General features: G+C 47.4%; 2 protein-coding genes across 5 annotated transcripts in view; both read right to left on the bottom strand.

Annotated features, from left to right (window-relative positions):
* Positions 1-25,389, bottom strand: part of PAN2 (PAN2-PAN3 deadenylation complex catalytic subunit PAN2) — a 159,630-nt gene that overhangs the window by 58,870 nt on the left and 75,371 nt on the right. For 2 of the 4 annotated variants that reach the window (XM_075887506.1, XM_075887507.1), the window contains exons 2-4: positions 12,340-12,546; positions 7,822-7,991; positions 3,275-3,473 (exon numbers count right to left, since the gene is read on the bottom strand). In XM_075887506.1, coding sequence (XP_075743621.1) covers positions 3,275-3,473; positions 7,822-7,991; positions 12,340-12,546 — 576 coding nt within the window. Of the gene's footprint in view, positions 1-3,274; positions 3,474-7,821; positions 7,992-12,339; positions 12,547-15,706; positions 15,805-25,389 lie in introns of those variants that run through there. The other 2 variants (XM_037429814.2, XM_037429815.2) reach the window with 2 other exon arrangements.
* Positions 13,598-15,700, bottom strand: LOC119177810 (syntaxin-18). Its single transcript, XM_075887509.1, has one exon. The coding sequence runs from the start codon at positions 15,538-15,540 to the stop codon at positions 14,320-14,322; it is 1,221 nt and encodes a 406-aa protein (XP_075743624.1). The 5' UTR covers positions 15,541-15,700; the 3' UTR covers positions 13,598-14,319.

Raw genomic sequence — 25,389 nt, 5'->3', positions numbered from 1 at the left:
CCTTTGGGTGAGCAGTCGAGCATCGTAACCCCTCGACCAACATGATGGGTACATATGGAGTTCTCTCCACGAAGACGGCTTGGTGAGGAGCTTGGCCTAGCACTTAAAAGTGATGCGTGGTGATTGCTTTGTGTTGTCTTTCACCGCAAAAGTGATGACAGAGATGCAACTCCCCAAATACTTTCATGTGATTGCATATTTTCAAAAAGAAAATTTTTTTTTCTGCAGTCATGAAAGTGTTAAATACTACAGTCGAGCCCGCTTATAACGAACCTGAACGTGACGCGGCATCCGTTCCCTGTACCCGAATTTCATAGTAAGTGAAACACGACTTTTAAACAAAGTTGCGAGTGAAAACACAAACTTTTTTGCCCCCAAAAGTCTGTGATGCACGTGTTTCGAAGAGCAGAAGCGATAAGGGCGGTCTCGCGTTATTTTAAAATGGCAGGGTGCTCGTTCACCGAGGTCCGTGGCATAAGCTGCATGAGGCCCTGGCTCCAAAGTTTTTTCGTTCTCGCAATCTGATTCCTCCAAATCACTCTCGCCACGTACTTCATTCACAATGCCCCAATCCGTGCACGATTCCGCAGTGTCGGCATTATCATCGGCCGTAGTTAAACCATCGCAACAGATGTCCCACCTGCTCTCCCAGGTCGGAGTCGACGACGGGCTGCCACAAATCGCCGCCGCAGTGGTCCTGTTCGGAAGCTTCAGGCACGGCATCGGGCCCGACGTCGACAAGTCATCCTCGCGAAGACAGTTTCGCGTGCATGTAGCCGTCATTGCTGCCCATGAAATATTCACCATCTCCACAGCTGGATACTTGGACGCCCGAAGTGGCAAGTTTGCTGCCAGGTGTTCAACAGCTATGAGTAAGCGCTCCGCAACGCGTCACCTAACGCGCGGATTACGCTCAAGCAAAGGGGTCACACTTTCGAAGTTTTGTTTAGCAGCAGAAAAAAGATTCTAGTCCTCCCGTCGGCCATCGTGACCCCACACGCACACCAAGAGCGAGCAAAGTGCGGACACGTTGCACACATGCCAGAGCGCGTGGAACAGCACTGGGCTTGTTTCCAGCCAGAAAAGGTAACTAACTCGAGCCAGCGTGGCGGGAGTCCCGGAGCGGTGGAGACGGGCAAAGGGGTTGTGATCAAGAGAGGAGAGCAGACTTGCGAGAGAAGGGTAAGGAGTTGCGATAAAGAGAGGAGAGGATGCGGCGGGAGGTTACCTTGAAAACGAAAACACATGGGAAGGAGGCAGGTTGGGTAGCTTGTTTGAAAGGTCCACAAAACTGGCACGTGGAAAAACTTGGAAGGAGTGCCTGCACGTGCATAAGTCAAAGCACGGCCGCATAGATCGGTGCATGCCGCGGTGTTCGAAGAATCGGCGGCCGTGGTCAGAGAAATCGTTTTCTTACGCCAGCGGGTCTGCATAGCCTCATGAACTTCGATATTTTGCAATTCGTTCCCAAAATTAACAGCCGCTTCCGCCCTTCCACACGCGCGTGAAGAAGGCATGCTGAGCCGAGTGCAAAGTGAGCGAGAACAAGTCCTAAACACGAAACGAATCCCAAATTATCAGAGTCGGTGGGGTAGCATACGCTCGTGTGCTAGACGCAGACTATCGGATACAGTCGGTGGCCAACAATGTTGGCAAATGGTCTGGTCACTCCAGGCCGGCAATACCAACGACAGTACCAGCGATCAAAAACAGGGTGGATGGGTGACCAATCCTCGAAAGATCGGTGGCAGTGTGAAAACATGGGCCTCGTCTGGCGATGCGGGGTGCTCAGAGTAGCGGGGGGACCAAAGACGGAGGTGTGCGTAACAAAAAGCAGCCGGGGCATGGAGGAAGGAAACAGCTTTGCTTCCTTCATGGGTCAGGAAGAGCGGCAACTAGAGGGTCGTGGAGGCAGGGTCGGCGTTTAACAATAAGAATGTATGGGCACCTCGCTGATGCCCAATCCGTGGTCGAAAGTGGTTTTCCGGGAAGTTGGCAGACCACTGACTCCGTTCTCTGTAACCGATCAGCGGTGCTCGGAGACATTCGTTGTAAGTGCGATTTTGTGCCATCGAACCAATGTATAATTTCGCCGTCACGCGGATATTGTTCATTTTAAGCGAAAGTTCGTTTTAAGTGGGGCCGTTATATGTGGGCTCGACTGTATAGCATTTTCAAATAGTACAATTTTAATTCTGTTTCCAAACACTCTCATCACTGTGGTTAAGGTCTGGCAAGTACTGTGGAGCATCTGAGCATATTAGGTAGGTTCATAAAATATCTGCCTGAGAAGTTGCTGTTTCAATCCAAGTTGGATCACACCAAAAAGTATGAGTTAAGAGCTCAACCTACATTGGTCGCAGTAGCAGTGGTCATGACTGTTTGAAGCAGCAGGTATAAAAATTAGGGGACCCTTAACCCTTTAAGACGCTATGCTCAGAATTGTGTACACCACTCATTCTAGCTACTATTTGCATCAAGTAGATGCTAAGAAAAGGCATGATATATCGTACTTTAGATGATTTGAACCTCCTGTATAATAAATTTGTCTTCATATAACTTCATTTTACAGTGTACTGATGCATATACTTTCCTGAATGCACTACCAAGTTCGACGAGTCATGCGACGTGGCGCTTCCTGCAAGCAATGTGAAAAGCAGCATGTTTCTTTGCTCAATATTGACATAACCGAAAATTTCTCTTGCAATATATTCCTAGCCCAAGATTCGATTCTGTTGATGCCAAAAATAATCATCAATGTGTTCAGCATAAAGAGATATTTAATTGTAACTTAATTAGAATGAGTAACTGTGGTACACATAAATTCAACAGTTATCTCATTATTGTTGTTGCAACAAAAAACTGAGTACCTTGAAGTAATGTTGTAGTGATCTGACACCTCTGCAGACAGTTCTTCATATGTGGTGTCTGAACGGGTTAAGCTTCGCCTTTAAGAGTGGAACATGATAGCGATATCTGCATACATGCACACAAAAACACACGCTTGCACACTCTCTCTCTCTCTCTCAATCACCTTCCCAGCTGCTAGTCTGCCCTCACTTCTTGGTGAAGACTAAAATTGTGCCCCCGAGGAAAGCCAAAGTGCAAATATTTTTTGTCTCCCATCTTTACCTGCATCAACTTTGAATTTTCACTCATGGCCAATGCTGCTTTTTTGCTCACAACAAAAGGTGCCAATGCTGCCACCAACACCAACACCGAAATTTCAAAGCTACCGCGTTCAAAGCAACGAACAGGAGCAGGCAATACGCACCTTGCCCGTGAAGTCAGCACAGCAGATAAAGCGCGGGTGCCTCCTTATGACTGCGCAGCCGTTACCCCCAATGTCGGCAACTGTGGTCTGCTCTCCCGTGGCAAGATCCAGCTCAATGAGGCTGGTCTGATTACCACCCATCAGTAAGGAACCAGAGGGTGACAGTGCCATGCAGTTCAAGTCTGTCAATTCTTCAGAGCTGCAACCAAACACGCATCGCTTATGGCTGCTTTGTAAGAAACTAGGCGTGTGTGAATATTCAAGTGCTCCGAATATTCGAAAGAATATTATGGTATTCGAATTCGCTCTGAAAAAAACCTAAATTATTCAAAATGAGTGAATAATTGTACACTTGACTGCATGTAATGTTTTGTTACTGCAGTATAGGCATGCTATGACGTGAAAACACCTATCTGAAATAATCTGCATTGCCATAAAACCACACTTCAGAGTTCAATGTACACATTACCTCCACTTCGACTATCTTTAAAGTTTGAAAGGTTGTTACACTGGCTTATATGTGCTACTTAAATTAAATTTTAAAACTTAAGGATTTCACCACTTATCGCTTGCACCCTACTGCTACATAAATCTTGATACCATATATAGTTGTTCCAACTTCACTTCGAATAAAAAAAGTGACATGCACACATGCCTTAGCTCGAATTCTTAAAAATATTGTGCAGGTTAGTTAGGTGTTGATCAAAATGTTCATTTTTCTTTATGTAATATTTTATATTATGAGATACATGAATGACAACTGTTTATTTCCAAATTACTCCAATAAATCACTCTTTACTATGGACCTCAAATTTTAATACAGTAGATACTTTCCCGCTTAATACAATTCAAAATCAAAAACTAAATATTTCTTTACTAAATCACGAAAACTAAATATTTCTTTATTGACCCCTAGAGCTATGTGTTAATACGTTCCTCTTATTACGTTCCCAAAAATACGATTATTGGGCAGCAACATTCGACATTGCAGCAAACTGTGACCGTATGATACTTTCCACGGGTGAAAATTCTCATTCAGGTGTGTCAAAAAACTGCTCTCGCATGCTTGTTAGTGCCATGAGGCAGACTGCTGTCAAGTGGTGACTTTTTTGTTGCGTTCAATTGTCACCCCTCAAAGCCTTCAAACAGTTCTCCCAAAATGACTTTTATTTTCTGTAGCACAGTGGTTTACGTGATTTAGCGTGGCCTGTAAGGCTACTGGATCATCAGTACAGAGCTGCTGCTGGCACTCGGCCTCCCGGGCCTGTTTTCAGCCCTGTACAATAGCTGTCTGTGGCCTACCCATGGCGAGGTTCTCCACAGCGTGCGCTCTGCGCCACGGCAGTGAAGAGATAGACGACGTCACTCACAGTGCAGCCAATGATGCGCGTGGTTTATGATGCCGAGGGCCACGTGACTCGCCGAACCTCTTGCTTGACTGGAAGCTTTACAAAGCTTCTTTCGCAAGAAAAGCAATGAAAATGAAGACAAGGGTCTGCAATGTGTGCAGAAGGAGCTTTTCTTGTCCAGAGGTGAGAGGCAGTGGCAGAAAAATGTTTTTCAAAAATAAATGTTCTTTGCTCTTACACCTCTATATAGACTTGTCAGCCTCATTTTTTGCTGGATTCAGATTGTACATTTCCCCAGATTGTACATTTATTTCCTGTGTTTTTTTTTTTTTCGAAAACCTATCAACCAGGTTTTACTTACATTTGCCCATGCCTGCAAGAAACTTCGAATTGCTGCATGGAGATAGAAACTTGAATAAAATACACTTTCATGCTTCTTACGAAGCCCTTCTTTGATCACGCAATGTGGGTTGGCTTTGTAGTACATGTGCAGTGCGGTAAACTAAATATACATTAGTTGCATAGGACTGATAAGCTGTGCCAGGAGTACTCACTGAAAGCAGTGGAAAATAATTCACTGCAACTGTTAAAAAAGTAAGCCACTTAAATATAAAGGCATGCTACTGTGATCATAAATTTTTAATTTTCACTGAAGGTGCATTAGGTACATAGATCATGATGAACTGTGTTTTCTAATCTTACACTGAGTAGTATCAAAAATGAAAAAGAAGAGCTAATTCTTCTGAAATAAAACATCATGCATCTAAGACATAAAGCAAACATACTTTGGATTCACACTTGTCAATTAGCTGCCCATCTACATTTCATACACTGAGGGAACTGCCAACAAACCCAACTAATAATAAAGCAGCCTGAACAAAGAAAGCTGGTTTCAAGGAAAGCACCTCATTGTGCTTTTCTGTGCAAAAATAAAGATAATAATAAACTTAATGTATTGCATGACATTCATTTTCATTCAAACATAGGAAAAAGGGATTGTAGGCCCTTACAACGAACTAAAACTTACATCTTGAACCTTTTTTTTTCTCTCCTTACTTTGCAATTGAATGAACATTCGTTGTTAATTATTTATTTTGTATAATGGTAGAGGTGATGAGTGCATACCATGCTAACTCTTCACACAACCTGACTGCACAGTTCAGGCCACGCTCTGGGACTTCCCTTTTGAAAACTTCCGTATACATGCTTGCTTTCTGTTTCGTCTAATAATTGAAGGTACGCTTGTAGGCATTTGCAGTAATTACCTGCTGGTTGCCCCCACACTCTTCTATGTCTCTAGCTTTGCTTGTGAGATCTTAGGCATGATCACCTATGATTAGTTCTTCTCGTGTGAACATAGTAAAAAGCGTTCTGCAATGGTTAGACACTAGGCTTGTGTGAATAGTGAATTTTAGAGTCTAAGCCGATTCAAAGCGAATTGTGATTTTGATTGATTAACTCTGAATCAAATTCGAATCTTATATATTAACATATTACAAAGAAAAATGAACATACTTGTCAGGACCTGAATAACCAGCATAATATTTCTTAAAATCTGAAAAAAGGCCTATATCTTGTCTGGCTTTATATGTGGGATCTTAGACATGATCACCTATGATTAGTTTTCTTCATGTGAACATAGTAAAAAAGCATTCTGCAATGATTTGACACCAGGAGTGTGCAACAGTGAATTTTAGAGTCGAAACGAATTGAAAGTGAATAGTGATTTCGATTGATTAACTCTGAATCAAGTTCGAATCTTATATATATTAATATATTACAAAGAAAAATGGACATATTTGTCACGACCTAAACAACCAGCACAATATTTCTTAAAACCTGAAACAAGGCCTATGCTAAAGCCCTTTTTTTTTTTCTTTTTAAGGAAGTAGAAGCAACCTTTAATAGTAGCAGGATTTGACTTTCAATAGAATGCCAGTGATGACCTGTAAAATATGTTATGTTTTAAATTTACTATACTTAAAGCATATAAGCTGGCATAACAGGTTTTTTAACATCAACGTGAAGGTGATATCTTCATTTAAAGCAGCCCTGCAACACTTTTTGAGCATGGTCAGTAAATGCTGCCGATCGGTAGTAAAGGCTCCCGAAAACACACAAGCCAAATATTATAGCACAGCATGCAGCCTGAAATTCGGAATAAATTATCAAAGTTGGCTAAAAATAGCTTTCTCTTCTCTTGACAAATCACAGAATTGAGCCCAGTAAGCCCTTCTATCAGCCATTGGCTGATTTAAACTTGGCGCGCTTTGTTGTTACAGAGATCGCCGTGAGAAGCCGTCACTTGTCCACGCAACTGCACTGAAAAAGCTGCGTATTCGAAGAAAAAAAAGAAAAAAATTCTCGAGGTCACGAGATACAAGTAATTTTTTGTTTACCCCTTCCATCCCTCCCGGCTCAGCTTCCAGCGCTTTCGTCGGGAAGAGAGCAGAGAGAATGTGATTGCAGCATGTGACAAATCTTTGTAATTACGCTCGTACTAGACGGATTCTTAAAATTTTTGCGGCGTTCATTTTGTGAGGTATACGCTTATCCAGTGAATTAATTCCATGTTTACTCAAAAAAGTGTTTCAGGGCCCCTTTAACGTTGAAATGAGGCTTTGCAGCAGTGCACCGTTCCCCTGTATACATGTTCTCATGGCTTCGCACTCCTTTGCTGCAGAGAAACCACTTCTACAGGATGTTGCATGTGGATTAATATACCTCTATTCATTCATTACGAGTACTTCTATATTTTCTATACCTTAAATTCAAATCGAAGCCGATTCAAGTACTGTAATATTCGTTCAAATATTTCAAGTGTTCGAATACTCGCACGAGCCCACTCGACACCAATCGCCACGCAGCTGAGCAAGTGGGAAAATGTTTTTGAACACCTGCACTGAAAATGGCTAGATTGCCAATTATGTCCAGCACTGTTTCATTTGCAGCTAGTAATTAAAAGCTTCAGTTGGTGCACATTCAATGAGCAAGGTGCAAGGAATGGCTGACAGCTCGCTCCGAAGATTCTGAGTGATGGTGCAAGTAGAGTCCTGCATCTTCTTGTTTCCACGGTTTCACCTAAGGTAAGAGCGACACCTCAAACACTTTAAAGAATCAATGTGTATTACGTCAGCACATCTCATTTCTCAGCTCAAGGGCCTTGTCATGACAGAGAATAGTAAAGCCAGTACACACCTGTGGTGGAATGCAATCAGTCCTCTGCGGTTGTTGAGACGAAGGGTGTTGCAGGTGAGAGACAGGACGCCGGCATCGATGGTCAGCAACTGGCGCACCTCGTTAGTGGCGTGCACTTGAAAAGACGTGTACTTCTGCAGCTGCCAGGTATAGTATGACGTCACATGGCCCTTGGTAGAGGATAGACACAGTTCTCAAGAATCAGTCCCTCGTAAACATGCACACATGACAAGATGGTTGCAAGCGCAAATACAGTGTGCAATTAAAACCCCTTGTTGAATGTTATGATATACATCTGTTGACCCAAAGTTGCAACTATCCATTTTTTTTTTTCTCTGCGTTTTGATGAACTCTTGCCATTTTGGTAGCGTACAATAAAAGAAGCTTTAAGGGGAGACGCTCCTCGAAAGCACTTTTTTTTTGTTATTCAACTTAGAGCTTCAGAAATTGGACCACTGATGCAGTTTTTCCTCCTGATTCCAAATCTGTAATCAGTTTTTACATAAGTGCAATAGTTTGGGAGTTGTGTTTCAAGTAATGGTGAAACTTGATAAGTTTTCCGGGAACTTTCGCGCATACTAAATGTTCATGCAGAGAGTTGTTCAATGGCTCCTTTTGCTCCCTATTAGCCATAGAGTGCCGATATCTAGCTAGAAATTGTGCTCCAACTTTGAAACTATGAAAAAAACATCTGTGTAGCAAACTACCCTTTTTTTTCCACTCGACCACCATTAAATTTATTAATAGATATTTACAGCTGATAGGTTGTGCTGATTCAAGTAGATATCGGCACCCTACGCACTCTCCTCAATGTGTGTGCCAAATTTCGTCGTCGTATGACCATTCTAAGTGCCCGAAACACTTCCCGCAAAAAATGCAAATTGGCCAAAATTGCGAAATGAGAAAAACGCGTTTGAAAGTTTGAAAGTCTGTATTTACAAAAATGAAAAACGCAGTAGCACGAAACTTGTGCTGAACACATACACACATGTCCAGAGGGAATATCAGTTGTCTAAAACTCTCCAGCACCGTAGGTTTTCCCTTCCCGGCTGGTGCGGCAGGACTCTTCCACCCGGGCCCTCTTGGCTGCACTGCGACGGTGTGCCCTCGCCTCAGCGGTCTGACGCACATTCATCTTGTGCATGCGCATGCTGTCTCGGCGGTCGCTGAGGGTAACCAGGGCCTCCGAAGGAAGCACCCCAAGCTCTTCCAGCACCTTTTCAAAGCTGGCGTGGCCCCGGTTGAACCACAGGACTGCAATGGCTGTGGCTGTTTCCACAGCAGTCCGGGAAGCAAACCGGGTCTTTGGACACAGCAGCCATATTTTGCTGTTCAGGGACTCGGCCGCGTTCTGTGTCTTGCCGTGGAGGCACCGGGCAAGCAGCTTCGCATCTTTGAGACGCTTGTAGATTGGGAGGACTGCCAAACCCTGGGCCTTGGTCAGGAGGGGGGTGTGGCACGGTGCAGGCTGGCCCTGCGCCTCAGCACGTCGGTGCTTGCACCACGAGTCTGGGCCTGCAGGACAGAACTTGTGACTTCCAGCACCGTCTGTTGAGCACGAGTGCAAACATGAGGCCCATATGGCAGTGTACATCTTGTGGACATTTCCCCGATTGTTCACAATGGCCACCTGAAAGTAAGTTTGAAGCTTCTGGATGGTGGTCTCCTTCAGCTTCTCCCCTCGTGGAAGTGGCGTTGGCAGCTTCCGCAGGCCGGTGCCCAGACGTTTCGCCACGTGGTTGGTGCACTCCTCTTTTTCAATTGGAGTGTCAGGGTACACGTTGGCATCACAGACCCCGTTGTAGGCCTTGCTGTCTCCATCGCTTAGGAAGATGGTGAACCGCAGGGGTGTCTCATAGTCCACAGTCCTCTGCCAAATGCGCACTGCAGCTTCGGCCTCCATGGCATGCGAAGAACAGTCGCAATTCTTCTCACAAACGGGATGATGAAACGCCTGCCATGTTTCTTCATCGCCTCCCATGTCGTTATGCAAACTGCACGCCAGGCAGAAGTTGGAAAGCACTTCATAGTCCAGGCACAAACCAGTGTCCAAGGACACTACAGTTCCCACACCATTGTGGCTTTTGTGGCCTCTTTTTTGCCATGTGCCGTCAAACATGACTGGCACGTCACTGTTACCAGCCACCTCTTTGGTGACGCTGCGTGCCCTTTGCATGTTTTCACAGACAGCCTTCACTGCCGCACTGTGAATCTTTTTGCCGATAGCATGGAAGGTCTTATGGTGCATAGGGTTTGGCAATCCAACTACTGCACAAAATCGTGAAAGTTGCTCATGCCCGATACCGACGGCACGCGCTGCAAGCACCACTTTCAGGTTCACGGCAAAGGCGTCACGCGAACTCCCGCTGTCGTAGCTTCTGCTTGCACCGCGGCCGCCATCTGACGCGACCCGCTTCGACGAGTACGCGGACGAAAGGATGCTCTCCGAGCACTCCGCATTCTCGCAGTGTAGCTCCAGAAACGCCGAAAGGCCTTTCCGCTTTTTATTCGGTGCCCGAACTGCGAGTTTACTCTCGTGACAAACGGGGCATGCCGCGCCTGCGACGACGGCCGTCAATGCACCCAACTCGCACAGCACTACGCTTTCGGCACGATCGGCATTCGGCCTGACGTCGTTTTCGAATAACGCGATCTTTTTCTGCGATGCACTCACAAAATTCACTGCAGCGTTGATCTCGTCGTCGCAGTTGCCATGGTCGACGTTGCCGTGGTCGATGTTAGGCCTACCGGCCGCTGGCCCGTCGCGGACATTTTCGTTGGCGATGGCTTTCTTGTACGTCCTCCGCCGCTTCCCTCTGAACTTGTTCTTACTTCTGTATTTCCGATGGTCGGCAACGGCCTTTTTCGGGCTTGCCATCGCACGAAAACAGCGAAAAATAACTCCGGAAAACAGTGAAGCGAACTACGGCAAGAAAACACGGGTGCTGTCAGCCAATGGCGGCCCTGCGTTAGTGGCGCGCGGTTTGAAACGGCGGGAAAAGACTGTTTTTGTTGCTTTTTTTTTAGATTTTTCGTGAACGTACGAGACTTCAAGAACCGGGATCGTGGAGAGTAAGGACAACTCTACACGAGCCAGCGGCCGCAATATGGCGGACAGCTCTCTTCGCGGCCCCGCGAGCACGCGAACAGCAGCCCGTTTTGTGTAAATTTCGTGATGCCGCGCGTCACTGCCGCTCACTCAGACGCGTTTTTCACTGACTTCTGATGCTTATTTCGCTGTGATATTTTCAGATGTCAAAATATAATGTATAAAGATGATAAAGCAACAAAAAACAGAAAAGGTGAAATTTGGAAAAAAACGCGACTTTTCGACCCGCGTCTCCCCTTAAAAATATTTGAGAAGATATCTAGTTTTACTTCACAGAAAGAATGGTAATTATGCGAGTTGACATGAAGTGAATGACCAGACTAACTTGGCCCTTTATTTCTTAATTCTGAGGTTTCCCTACCTTCAACATTTGTTGCAGTACTGCTGAGAAACAACAAAGTTATTTCATCATATAATTTACTGAGTGCATTGGTGCATGAGGGCAACACAGGGACTATAGTAATAAAGAGATTCAACAATACAATTTCTCAGTAAAGTTGTTTAATACACACTGAGTACATGAATGCTTCTCTACTCAGCCCCCATCAGAATCTGGCCACCATGGCCGGAAATGAAATCTGCGGCTTATTCGTTTCTAGAAGCATGGCCTCAAGCAAAAACTTTCTCGTTAATTTGAATTCGTCTCAAGAGCACAGTGAGCAGCTGCATGTTTCAGAGGCCATACAGTACTATGCTTCAGCTTTGTTCAGCTGTCTTGTTATGGGTGCTATCCACAAAATCTTACACGCATGTCCACCAGCAAACTGGATGATTTCATATTGTCATAGAGCTCAAACGTGCCGTAGAAAAATGACGAAGTATACATAAGTGAATGCTGATTGTGGACATCATTTGGTGACCAAAAAGTTACAATCATCCAGCTTTGAAAGCTCAGTTCACTGTAGCCCCATATCAAGGCTATGCTCATTTAGATCATCATCGTAACGTACAGAGCATTTGCTGCCGTACTAACCTTTTCTATCATTCCTTTGTCCCATGCAGGCCTAGAAACTGAAACCACCTTCCCACCGAGATTATTTTAGTTTCAGATAATAACTTGCTTTGTTTGAACTTACACAATTACTTACTTGATGATGCATGAAGTGTATTGTATATGACTATTTTCTACATTGTTTGTACTGCATTTCTCATCGTACTAACATTTTGCACTCACTTGTATTAGCTTAACATCATATCTTCAGTTGTACAGTACTTGTCATCAATTTGATGCTATTTTGTTTGTTGTTTTATGTACTCCGCTACCTTTTCTGAGAGATTGTGCGATTGAAGGTACAATAAACAAAATGAGCTGGAAGTCATCAAAAGTCCTTATAGGTTTAACACGCTCCATCACTGCAGCACACAGACAGACCAATGTCCAGTGACGAGCTGAGAGAAGAGGCCAGTACCCCCTGATTTCCCATCCAGAGCAGCTCTTCCTGGGTATCAAAGGCCAGCGCAGTGACGCCGAACTGGCTGCCGCCGTCCACCAGGATGTTCTGCAGAAAGCTGTAGTCCTGGCCATGAGCCAGGCCACCTGGGAACTGTTCCAATCCCGGTTCCCCTACAACGGGGTACTTGGGCACTGTATATTCCTTGGGCACTGTATATTCCATCTGCAGAGAAGGAACAGTATATTAATGAAGGTATGTGTACATGCCAACTTGTACTATCATTTCTCAAACTGTTATCCATGGCCGCGTGAGATGCCTAAAAGAGGAGATGAAGCAAAGTGGAGAGAGACAGGGAGCCTATAGCTACTCTACAAATCTTGAGAAAGTGTAGCACACTTTAGCTTGATAATCATGATCTCTTCTAGGAAGAACAATGATGAGGAGAGAAGCGAAGAATTATAGTTACATTACACACAATCACTCTATTAAACTGCTCATTTAATATTGAAACATGTATGAGTTCCAATAATTTTTTGTTGGCTGTCTCAAAGCTACAGAATAAAGACGTAAAATGAGAACAGTGGCTCCATGACAGTTTTTTGTTGATGACGCTGGCTAGACTATAACCCAACATCACCGACATGGGTATTTAAATTAGGCACTTATGTAATGTCAATTACGACATATTAAACAGTGACAAAATGAACTGTGAGTGACCAGAATTACCAGCTTCATGCAACGCTTCAGGGGTGTAGAGAATTTGCTATCTCGATTGAGAGTATGCAGGCATCTGCGAATTTCACCAGTACGAGCATATAGGTTGATGCGACCACTTTGTTATGACTTCACATCATTTCACTTTTGTAATATGCCGAGGTTATACCACACAAAGTTTACATAAATGTGAGAACTGTAAGACCTTCCATCACAAAGCTGTCAGTTTCCCAGCCTATTTTAGTTTCAAAAGAACCAACTTGCAGTCATTGCTAGATGGTTTTACAAGATGTGAACCAGTCCAAATGATACTGACTTGACTAATATGTGGGGTTAAACGTCCCAAAACCACTATATGATTATGAGACACACCAGAGTGGAGGGCTCCAGAAATTGAGACCACCTGAGGTTCCTTAACGTGCACCCAAATCTGAGCACACAGACCTACAACATTTCCGCCTTTATCGGAAATGCATCGGCCACAGCCGGGATTCGATCCCGCGACCTGCGAGTCAACAGCCGAGTACCTTAGCCACTAGACCACCGCGGTGGGGCAGTCCAAATAATATATTCATGCACTTATAGATGCAAAATTGATATACCTGCCTTGTGATACAACAAAATAATGCAGTGTTGGAAGTTACCTGTTTATAAAAGAACCTATTTTTGAGCGTTGTGTATTCAACATCGGTGTGTGCTATGCTGTGTGCAATCAATATTCACCACACATATTACGATGTCATTCAGTGCAAATGCAAGACACCTCCAAACATCAATAACTTTCCTACATTCCAATCTCTTAATAGCACAGTTGCTAACTTTATGAAGTTACAGGCTTTTCTTTTCAACTTTTGCAGTAAGTTTACTAAATAAAGGGCACTAGGAAACAAGCACTACTGTTTGCTTTAACCCGAGACACATCTTTCTCTAAACCAGGATAAATTATTGTGGCTGGTTTGTGCCACAAAAACAAAATGTATTCTAATTATTCATTAAAATTTTAATAGCCACATTGTTTTAGTGAGCTAGATGCCACTGGAAGGTCTATACAGGCTACAGTAGTTTTTGAATGTGGTCGGCTCAGCATAGTGCAGGCATCGCATTTGTCCTTCTCTGACACAGCTGCACTTCTAATTATTCATTAAAATTTTAATAGCCACATTGTTTTAGTGAGCTAGATGCCACTGGAAGGTCTATACAGGCTACAGTAGTTTTTGAATGTGGTCGGCTCAGCATAGTGCAGGCATCGCACTTGTCCTTCTCTGACACAGCTGCACCCGGTTACGGAGTCAACCAGTGAAGGAAAAGTAGCAGCAGCGAAAGCCACACTATGAGTACCGCAGCACAACGAGCAAAAGAAGGTCGCTGCACGACATGCTCTTTCAGTTCCCTCCTAGCAGCTGTAACGTTTGCACTAGCGTGTTCGGTTGCCAAGGCAACCCTTTCAACGTCATCCTCTTGCTCCAGAATGTGATCCGTGAGAACTCTCTGCAGACAGGCGATGTCAATCACCTGCGACTCTATGTCGCGCACGATTTCTCGCTGGCCGTTCAGACGGTCCATGAGGATTTTGCTCTCCTCTTCGAACTGCAAGCATTCTTCGTACGTCATACTGAGATCCAGTGCCGTTGCATCGCGTAGACTCTCACTATCTTCCGACGACTGCAACCAGCCGCCCACGGTCACCATCTTGGAGGCTGCGCTCGACAGCTGCCGCAGGCCCGTTATAAGCGGTGCTGGCAGCAAACTCGAGTGACCGCCCGAACTGCTCGGACCCAAGCTGCGATACGGAGAGCCAAGTCTGCTCCACCGCTGTCGGTCGCATACGCGCTTGACATAAGCAGCTTTCATCTCGGCATAGATGAGGCACGTCGTAGCCAGGTAGTCGAGCAGAAGCGATCGTACGCTCATGCGGTGTTGGCACGCTTGAAGACTTTGCTGCAGGCCGTTACTGTTCTTCTGGGCGGAAAAGTCTTCAATCTCCGCTCGCACGTTGCGCGCAAACTGTTCTACCATTCGGTCCGTGCGCCAGCGTTCCCAGTCCACTGTGGCGCAGCACGACTCCGGCGACAGCGTGCAGAGAACGTATTTGACGTAGTCGCGACGCCGCGACAAGAGACAATCTCTCATTGTCGTGATGCTACGCAAGATTTTGTAAGCTCGCGAGGATCGCTTCGTTGCCGGCGGGCCGGCGAGTATGCCTTCGCTGCTGCAGTCTTCGCCCCGTTCTAGCACCATAAGTCCACAAATTTCCTTGAATAATTTTGTTCTGTCCATGACAGCGGGAAGACTAGCGAGCTGAATTTTGGTAACACTTGTAGTTGTTGACATTGTATTCTCGGAAATGTGCCTCGTACCCACGAGAGGTACCAATAAAAACGGCTTTTGTTGGCGCTTCAGTGAACGCGCGCAAAACGATGAAGCCACAAAAGAGCTTTCTCGGTTGACACTCAAGTTCAAGCACTTTATGTTATTAACACATTTTGATAGTTTAAGAAGCATTTCAGAACAATATTGTAGGATTTGATTGCCAAGAGAACGGCAGTTTCGGTTTAACGGTACTCGACAAAGAGCTTTCTGACGATAATACAGGAAAGTGTACAATGTGACCTAAAAGAACGTGTGAAATACCAACACCTTGGGAAGCTCTATCACAGACAGTTCTTACCGTTATTAAGAAGTTACATTGCTTGCAAACAATACTCACGTTGTGGTGGCTTCTGCTGTTGTTTACGAAGGAACCATATTGTGTATAGTGCCGCCTGGCGTTTAAAAACGATAACGTTTAATGCTCAAAGCAACAAAACGTGCAGTATAAACGTAGCACACTTTCAAACAATTTATAAGGCTCAAGTATTTGTATACAGTTTTGTTCTTAAAATTTGTAGTTTGTACTAATCTTCACAAAGCTTAAGGTTTCGGTTTCACTTCTGCACAGCAAATGGGTCTTTTACAAACGCTGCATTCAGTTTTGCAAAGCCTAAAGGAACACTAAAATAAAACAGTTAATTGGTCTTGCTTATTCAAATGTTCTCTGGGAACTCTAGTGTCATTACTTTGCTAATTTTAGCTCATTAATGATTAGTGAAGAAAACCAACCAAGGTTGAAGTACTATTTTTAAATTTTGCGCTGGAATCTGCTCACGTGACATCACGCGTATCAAAGCGTACATCGAGGCAGAAAACAACTATATATAGGTCTTCTCAACTATATAGGCCTCCTGTTTCCTTCCTTCGTGGGCCTCCTCGGTTTAGCTGCAAGCCACCCGTCTGGTGCAAGCACGCACCATCGGTATTCGAGCGCAATGAAGTTGATTCTCTCTGTCTCTGCACGTAGTTCAAGAGGTGCAGCTGCATGGAGTAATATAAAAATTACTCTATGGCAGTGGTCAAATCGAGAGCAAAAGCAACAACGGCACAAAAGTGCAGCTACATCATTTACCTAGCAGTCCATGCACGAGACGAGAAGCTCGCTGGAAAGCTAGTGCTGAAGTGCCGATTAACTCGTGCAGCACGACATCATATCGAGGACAGACGTGCACATGCGAGCTGCACTCGCCAAATTGAAGGTCAAAGTGCAGCACTCTTGAACTAGTGCAGAAAGCGCAGTGAAATTGAGGAGACCTTTTGTTATGGTGGCTAGAAGGAGAGGTGTCACTACATTCTAGCACTGTATTATGGCGAACTAATACTTTAGTTCCCTATAAAGCGTAGTGCCAGCATCGTCAGTAAAGATGTGCGCCGAGACATTGGCGCGCCGCCACCGACCCTTTTAGGGGCGAAGCTCCTTATTGCGGCACCCGTTAGTCCCTCGTAGTTGTAGTCGTAGTGTGTAACCAGTCTTACGCTTTGACCTCCAAGGTGGTGCCGGTGGGAGATTTCTCCTGGGCGTTGTTGAACAATAAAAAAAAATCTCATCGTGCGCGTTAACTAAAAGCCAAATTCTTCTGTCTCTCATTCCCCACTAGCAGCCATTGGCATGTTACAGTAGGAAACGTTAGTAGAAGTAGAAGTGTTAAAAAAGGACTCGCTCGCTGGATTCCGTGCCGACCGGTTGTGCGCTCGCGATCTCCGACGCCAGCGTAGCTCTGGCCGACTGGGCTCACCCTACGTCACTTCCTGACGCCGACCTCCAACGACAGTGTAGCTCTGACCAACAGGACTTGCTCTACGCCATCTCCTGACGCCGACAAGAGCTCTCGCAAGTCGTGCCCCGTCCTCGGACTCCTGTGACCGTGTCTCCATCTTTCCTATCTCTCATATCCCCTTAATATGTCGTCACTCTCATGCTTTCACGCTTACCTCATCTCTCTTTCTCTGCTTCTTTATTCCTATTCTTTAAATTCCTCCTCACCACCATCCCTTGTGAGCTACTGTTGAGGAGGTGTCGCTCCCTGAAGCAGACAGTTACGAGACTCACTTTTCTTTTCCTTCTTACAACATAACCACTCCCCCCTCCTCTCCCCCGACTTCTGCTGTCTCTCATTCCCAGTAGCAGCCATTGCTTACCTCCAATATAGACCTTGCCACATCTCAGGGGAATATAGGCCAGACAGGGCGCTGCACAAATGGCCGTCTAAGGGAGCATTCCTTATCAATTAGGAATGGAACAGGGTCTCATTTGCCCTTTCACTGTGCTTCGTGTGGCTGCACGCTGCAGTTCGATCGCACGCGAGTAGTGCGAAGGAGCGGGTATGCGCTGGCGCGGGAGTTACCCGAATCCTTTCACATAATGAAAAAAGGTGACTCGTGCGTCAGCGTGCCTACAGTTGTGTTTCCTAACAGTGAATTCCAACTGTTGGATCTAGATGTACTTTAGATGGGTGCTACGAAGTGTCTGTCAGTCCTTTTTTTGCTGTTTTTTCCTCGTTTTTTTCCCCGCAAGCTTGGGTGTGTTTGGTTTTTTCGACGTCTTTACATTAGGCATATCTGTTCGTAGCTGGTTCCCAGATATCGTGATTGCAATTATCGGTTATTGCATCATCAAAATGTTCATGCCTGCACGTGCGGTGAATGAAATGGTCTGCGCATGTCCTCCAATAGCCTATATATTGTGAATGCTTCATGAAAATAAAGTTAGTTGTGAGTTGGCGCTCTTTCTGTCTCGTCTTTTTTTCTCTTTGTCAACCTTGCGCCACGTATTTCAGCCTAATATGTACCAACTAGCCCAACATAACGTACTGTAAAAGAGTTACGCCGATATTTTCAAAACTGTCGTTTGGCAGGCGCAGATGTCTAGATAAAGCTAGCTTCGGCAGCAAAGTGGCGTGCTACCGACGATTATTGTGTCAGCGGCACTCGAGTTCGCACAGCTGAATTCTCCGGCAGCGTCTCCGTGCTTGCTCGGGAAACGCTGCACTGCGTTAACGTGGACTCCGAGCCCCGAGCGCGTCCACTCGACGCGGTTGCCCATTGGTTCAACGAACATTCAAAAAACAAAAAGTGAGCCTTCGAGCCAGGACCGCATAGCAACGCATCGCCAGAGAGGGAGAACGAGCCGAGATTCGAGCCGGGACCGCAGAGCGACGCATCGCAGAGCGAGCCGAGACGCGAGTGGCGTCGGACGTATCCGATCGAGCTCCTGCACCGAGTCCAGTTTCCTTATACATGTAACCACTGCCGATTCGCCTGTAACTTAGCACAATACAGTTTTCCTTAAAATTTGAACCTTGCCTTGACTACATTCATTCGGACATCGCTGACATGGCGCAGCCGACAGGATGTGAATCAACCGAGCTGCATGCGGAGGAGGAAACGACGCCACGAGAAGGAGCGACGCCGCGCCGTACATCGTCTCGGGACTCCGAAACGGCCATCGTCGAAAGCGTGTTCACGACCCTCGACCACAGTACGATGGCCAATGCAACGAAAAAGCAACTCGTCGACGAGCTGAGAGCACGAGGTCTACGGTGCTCCGGACGAAAGGACAAGCTCATCGCAAGAATCATCCGCGACAACATCACTCGCCAAGCCCTAGAGCCGACGGACTCGTCAACGAAGGACCAGGCTGCCTACGACGACGACAGGCAGGCGCACCTGGAGACACTGTCCGCCGACAACGCGAGGCTTTGCGCTGAACTGAGCAGCCTGCGAGCCCAGCTTAACCGTGCGACCACGAGTGAACGTGAGACATTGCACGAAGCCCATCAGAACGCTTCACTGCCAACGGAACAGGTGACGGCTCCAACCCTCGGGCTGCACCATTCCGTCCCTGCTGACATAACGATGTCCTCGGGTTCGACGCGGCCACCGTCACTGAACGACGGCACCAACCAAGATGCGGCACGCCCCGCCGCGCCGACCGTTTCAACGCACGAGGGAGAACCTTCCATGGCCCAGATTCTCGCCGCGCTCGTGAACAAACAAGCCCTGCTCGCCAACACGCTGTCGAGAGGTCCACCGACGACGAGCCCGATTGAGATTCATTCCACAAGCGACACGTCATCCTCAATCCCCTTGTTCGATGGGACGCCGCAACAAAGTGCTCACGAATGGATTACGCAAGTGGAGAGAATCGCAGCGCTCGCCCACTGGACGCCATCGCTGACGTTGGTGACAGCAGCAAGCCGCTTGACGGGATTTGCCAAGGATTGGCACAGCGCCTATGGCTCACAGCATGACACCTGGGAGCAATGGAAGGAAGCACTCATTCTCCAATTCAAACGAAAGCTGACAATGCAGGAGTTCCTCGAACTGCAGACGAAGCGACGCCTTCAGAGCCTCGAGACCATCGTCGAGTACATGTACTCGAAGAACGCCATTCTGAACAAGGCGCCGTACCGTTTAGCAGAGGAAGAGCGCATTTCCCTCATTCTCAGCGGCATCGAGGACGACACATGGGCCAACCCACTCGTAGCGCAGCTGTGTGGCACAGTAACCGAACTCATTGACAGAGCGGCTTCGCTCGACGCGAGGCGCCGCACGACCGTGTGTGCCGAGAACGACAAGAAACCGTCATCGTCTACAGCGAGCCGTGGTCAGGGTTCGAACCGCAGCGGGTGCCAGCCAGCAGCTCTGCCAACTTGCCGAAGTCCAACCCGCGCAGCGATTTCTCGGGAGCTCCACACCCGCGGCCCATCTCTGCTCGTTCGTGCTTCAACTGCGGCGACATCGGTCACCCGTCCCGTGATTGTAGAAAGCCGAAAACGCCAGCAACGATCAGACCGGACGAGAAACAAGTGAAGAGGGACAATAGCAGCCACGAAACAGGGACTACGTCACCTAGGCAAGCGAACTGTTTTTTGCATTCGACGGGCGGCACATTACCAATAGTGTCCGGTACTGCTAACAACCGACCCGTCCGCGTGTGCATTGACAGTGGCGCCAACTTATCCATCATGAGTGCCAATGCCTTGACGGACGACATTCCCACGCACGCATGGGTATCTCGCGAGAACATTGAAGTTCTCAACCGCAGCATATGCCCAACTCTCGCTGCAACGCTTGATGTGACACTGGGCACCACGAATGTGGTGCCCAGTGTCACATCAAGCGTTGGACGTCGTGGTAACGGAATTGCCCAGCGGCATCGACCTGATTCTGGGACCAGACTGGCGACGAGTCGCGAACGTCGACGTAACGTTTCACACGTCAAACGATGTGACTATCGTTCCAGTCGAGCCCTCCGGAAAATTTTCATCGTCCGAAGTGCCACCCCCGAAACAAGGCACCCCACACCGCACTGGGGAAACGCTTATTGCGACGTTCTGCCGGTAATCGGACGAGGGTGTTTCCAAAGACGAAGAGTACGTGCGCCTAAACACGAAATGTCCCGCACCCGACGAAGACTTCACGAGTCTAGTCGAAGACGCCACACGGAAAATAACGAAGGATGCCACCGAGGCAGAGAGGGAACAACTTCACGCTATTCTGTTAAGGCATCACCAAGCGTTCACCTCCAAAGGTGACACTTTGGGCGTGTGTCCTCACACTGAACACAGCATCGAACTCAGAGACAATATACCAGTGTCATCGAGGCCGTACAGGTGCTCACCGGCTGATCGCAAGTTCATCCGAGAACAGGTGAATGACTACCTCTCCAAGAGCATCATAAGGCCGAGTGAAAGCGAGTACGGTGCCCCAACGATAGTCGTCGACCAACCGCACCACCCGACGACCCCACGAAGAAAGGTACACGACTATCGCAAGCTCAACGAGAAAACCATCAACCCTTCTTATCCAATGCCCGTCATGGAAGACGTTATTGACGATGTAATGCGCGACGGATCGGCTTACTTCACTGTGTTGGACGTGAAGACGGCATTTCTGACTATACGAATGAAGCCGGACGACGTACACAAGACCGCATTCGTCACTCCAGACGGAAAGTACGAATACCTTCGAATGGCCTTTGGGTTTTGCAAGGCCCCTCAGACCATGCAAAGAGTCATGCGTCGCACGTTCGATGGATTACCTAGGACAGCTACGTGCATGGACGATGCGGGGCAGGGAGCCACAACAGTGAGGGAGGCTTTGGATTTGCTGAACGAAGTACTCAGGAGAGTTGTGATCAACGGCTTGAAGATGGATCTCCGGAAATGCCAGTTGATTCAAGACAAAGTATCTTTCCTGGGTTACGTGATCTTCGCCGAAAGACGAACACTGGACGAATCCGGAGTTGCCGCTGTCGAGAAGTTCGAGCCGCATCGCAACGCAAAGAAGCTGTACTCTTTCCTGCAGTTCGCTAACCGCTAACCACTACCGAAAGTTCATACCGGAGTTTGCAAAGGTCACGCACAAGCTACGGCATCTTCTGGCGAAGGACGTTCCTTTCGTATGGACTGGCGCTCATGAAGCAACCGTCAACGCCATGAAACACGCTTTGAAGAACCCGCCGATTTTGGCGAGCTTCCGCCCAGACTGCCCGACTAACGTTCACGTCGACGCTTCGCAAACCGGGCTGGGTACGGTGCTTTCTCAAACTCAAGACAGAAAAGAGCGAATCATAGAGTACGCAAGCAGATCACTAAACGAGCACGATCGTGGTCTACACTCTAATATGCTCGAGTGCATGACGCTCCACTGGGCGATCACGCAGAAGTTTTCGGTCTACCTGAGAGGAGGCCCTCGTTTTACAGTGTTCACGGACAACTTCAGCTTGTCATACCTCGTCCAGAAGGGAGCCAGCAACCGCAGATTTGCGAGGTGGACGCTCGACTTAGCAGAGTACACCTTCGACGTCAAGCACAAGCCAGGACACCAGAACTCCGCTGCTGACGCACTCTCGAGGCAGTCGGAATCTGCAGAGGCTTTCGACCAGGGCGTTTCGACCCGAGACCTTCACTGCTACGCAGTAGTGGTCGGCAAACACAGTCGCCTACGCGAGTTTCAGGAGAGGGATACTGACTGCAAAAGATTTCGGGAGGAGGCCAAGCACAAATCTTCAGACTACGAGATCGAGAACGACATACTGGTGAAGAAATCTCTCGAGGGGGGACGGGTCCGTCGGAGGGTGATCATTCCTGCTGCCCTCCGAAGCAGTGTGATGATCGTTTTCCACAACAACGGCCACCTAGGCGTCGAGAAGACAAGAGACCTGATCCAGCGAAAGTACTGGTGGCGATCGATGAGAAAAGACATACGCGAGTATGTTGACTCCTGCCACACGTGCCAGACTATCAACGCCCGCACGACACGGAATGAAGGTTGCGTCATCCCACGCGATATTCCTACTGAGCCAAACGCGGTGATATCCCTGGATCACATGGGTCCGCCAAACGAGAAGGGAGGCCACACCCTCGTGTGTATCGACCACGCCACGAGATACATGGACGCCGTCACCATACCGAGCACTTCGTCGACGCACTACCTTGACTTCATGACAAACCGGTGGATTCCGCGATTTGGAGTTCTCAGCGTCATTATTACGGACCAAGCCAAGGGATTCGTGAACAAGAAAACCAACCAATTCCATCACAGACAGGGAATTGCTCATCATAACTCCCCACCGTACTGGCCACAATCAAACGGACTGATTGAGCGAATGGTAGGAACGTTGAAACAGGTGCTACGCAAAATGCTAAACAACAAGGACAAATGGCAGAAGGAACTACCCCGAGCAACGCTAGCAATCAACGCCACGAAGCATCGTCACAGTGGCCACAGCCCATTTCGACTCATGCACGGCTACGACCCTAAACTGCCAGGAGAGCTCAACCTCGCCTCAGTCGAGGGAGACATCGACGAGTCTCATAGACTACACGACTTGGCAAGGGGACGTGCGGAGACAAGAGAGAGGCTACTGCAGAGTCAGCGCAAAACAACGGTCCGATACGACAAGAAGCGGCGAACTCCGAGGTTCATAACGGGGGACCTCGTTCTGCTCGAGTTGAGCGCTCGAGGCACATTAGACCCTCGCTATGAAGGTCCGTTCGAGATAACGGCCCTCGTCGGAGGAAACAGGGCCGAGATCCAAAGAGTACCCCACACACCGGGCATGATCAACCAAAAAATCGTCAACGTGGAGCAGCTTCGTAGATATAAGGAGCCGCTCCTCGAAGTTACAAAACCATCGCCATCTAACGACACGCACGCCTGAGGACAGGCTCAATTTTCGGGAGGGCCGTGTCAGCGGCACTCGAGTTCACACAGCTGAATTCTCCGGCAGCGTCTCCGTGCTTGCTCGGGAAACGCTGCAATGCGTTAACGTGGACTCCGAGCCCTGAGCGCGTCAACTGGACGCGGTTGCCCATTGGTTCAACGAACATTCAAAAAACAAAAAGTGAGCCTTCGAGCCGGGACCGCATAGCAACGCATCGCCAGAGAGGGAGAACGAGCCGAGATTCGAGCCGGGACCGCAGAGCGACGCACCGCAGAGCGAGCCGAGACGCGAGTGGCGTCGGACGTATCCGATTGAGCTCCTGCACCGAGTCCAGTTTCCTTATACATGTAACCACTGCCGATTCACCTGTAACTTAGCACAATACAGTTTTCCTTAAAATTTGAACCTTGCCTTAACTACATTCATTCGGACATCGCTGACAATTGAACCGCAGCCGAAATGGCGTGTCTGTTTGGCTGATATATTCTTGTCCGCAGGTGCTGCAATGTAGCATGTATATTACGTTACTGGGGTCAAAATTAAGGCTTTCAGTTATGCAGAATTTGAAATCCGAAAAGTTTGCTTCTGATTCACGTGTTGTGACCATCTGTGGGCATACTTTGCTGCGAGCTTTTTCGCAGGGATGACAGCCTGATTGAATTTTGGAGGGGTTTGTTTTTGCTCTGACAAGAATGTCCTTCAGGTTTTAGGGGCGAAGCTTCTTATGGCGTGGCTTGTGCGTCCCTCGTAGTACGTAACAACCAGTGGCACATACCCGAAATAGCGGTCCTTACAATGTCTGCTGGATGGGGGCACTTGTATATGATGAACACATGATGAAAAGATGTGAGATGGCTGTGCTTGGAGTTTTCTCTACACATATGGACGGACGAACGGACTGACACACGCACGGACGGACAGACGTAGGGGCGCACGGACGGATGGACAGACAGAGGGATGGCCGCAAGAAGAGATGGACGGACAAACAGACGAATGAACAAACGGACGGATGCACCAAGGATCACACAGATAGGCGGACGCAAGAACGAATGGACAGACAGACTGACGAACGCTGCGCCTCACCAATCATCATTCACTCCGTGGATATGCTGTGATTTTTTTATCCCTGCGGTACACCACGTGAGGTGGCTTCGCGAAAATTGAAGTTAGTTGTTTGCTTCCTGATTATGTTGAAATGGCGGGAAAGTATGTTGTTGATCCATGGCACTTATGAGGTGTTAGTTAGTACAAGGTTCGTTTGGGAAGTCGTTTTAGATATTCTGTTTGGCCCCTTAGTTATATCATTCCGGTTCACGTTGCGAGCACGTAGTATGACATCATCAATAATGTCTTCAAGATAATTTTGTTGCAATAAGGAATGCTTTAGGTGTTCTGCGTGTCTGTCAAATTTCGGCATATTGGTGCGCATTCTTCGGTACCGTTAGGCCTCAGAATATGGAATACCCACTTTGCAATGCTTCAGATGGCTGCTGTTGAAATGTAGGTACATTTGACGGTCTGTAGGCTTTTTGTAGAGGTTTCTTGACAAACGGTCATTCTTGACCGTGACAGTGACGTCCAAGAAGTTAATGCTAGTTTTAGAAATTTTGCGTGTGAACTTAATTGACGGGTAGGTAGGTATGTAATCAACTTTATTGATTCACGAAGGAATCATTTGAGGGGGGGTGTGGTAGGGGAAGTGGAATCAGGATGACGATGAGCCCTCGGGCCGCTCTAGGTGGCCGTACACTGCTGTGCTTCAGCGACCCTTCTGGCCCAGCTCACTGTCTGGAGCTGTAAACCCGGATTCG

This window comes from Rhipicephalus microplus, chromosome 1 (genome assembly GCF_043290135.1).
Source record: "Rhipicephalus microplus isolate Deutch F79 chromosome 1, USDA_Rmic, whole genome shotgun sequence".
Lineage (NCBI taxonomy): Eukaryota > Metazoa > Arthropoda > Arachnida > Ixodida > Ixodidae > Rhipicephalus > Rhipicephalus microplus.
The sequence above is the reverse complement of the archived record's forward strand: the minus strand, read 5'-3'. Positions and strand labels throughout refer to the sequence as shown.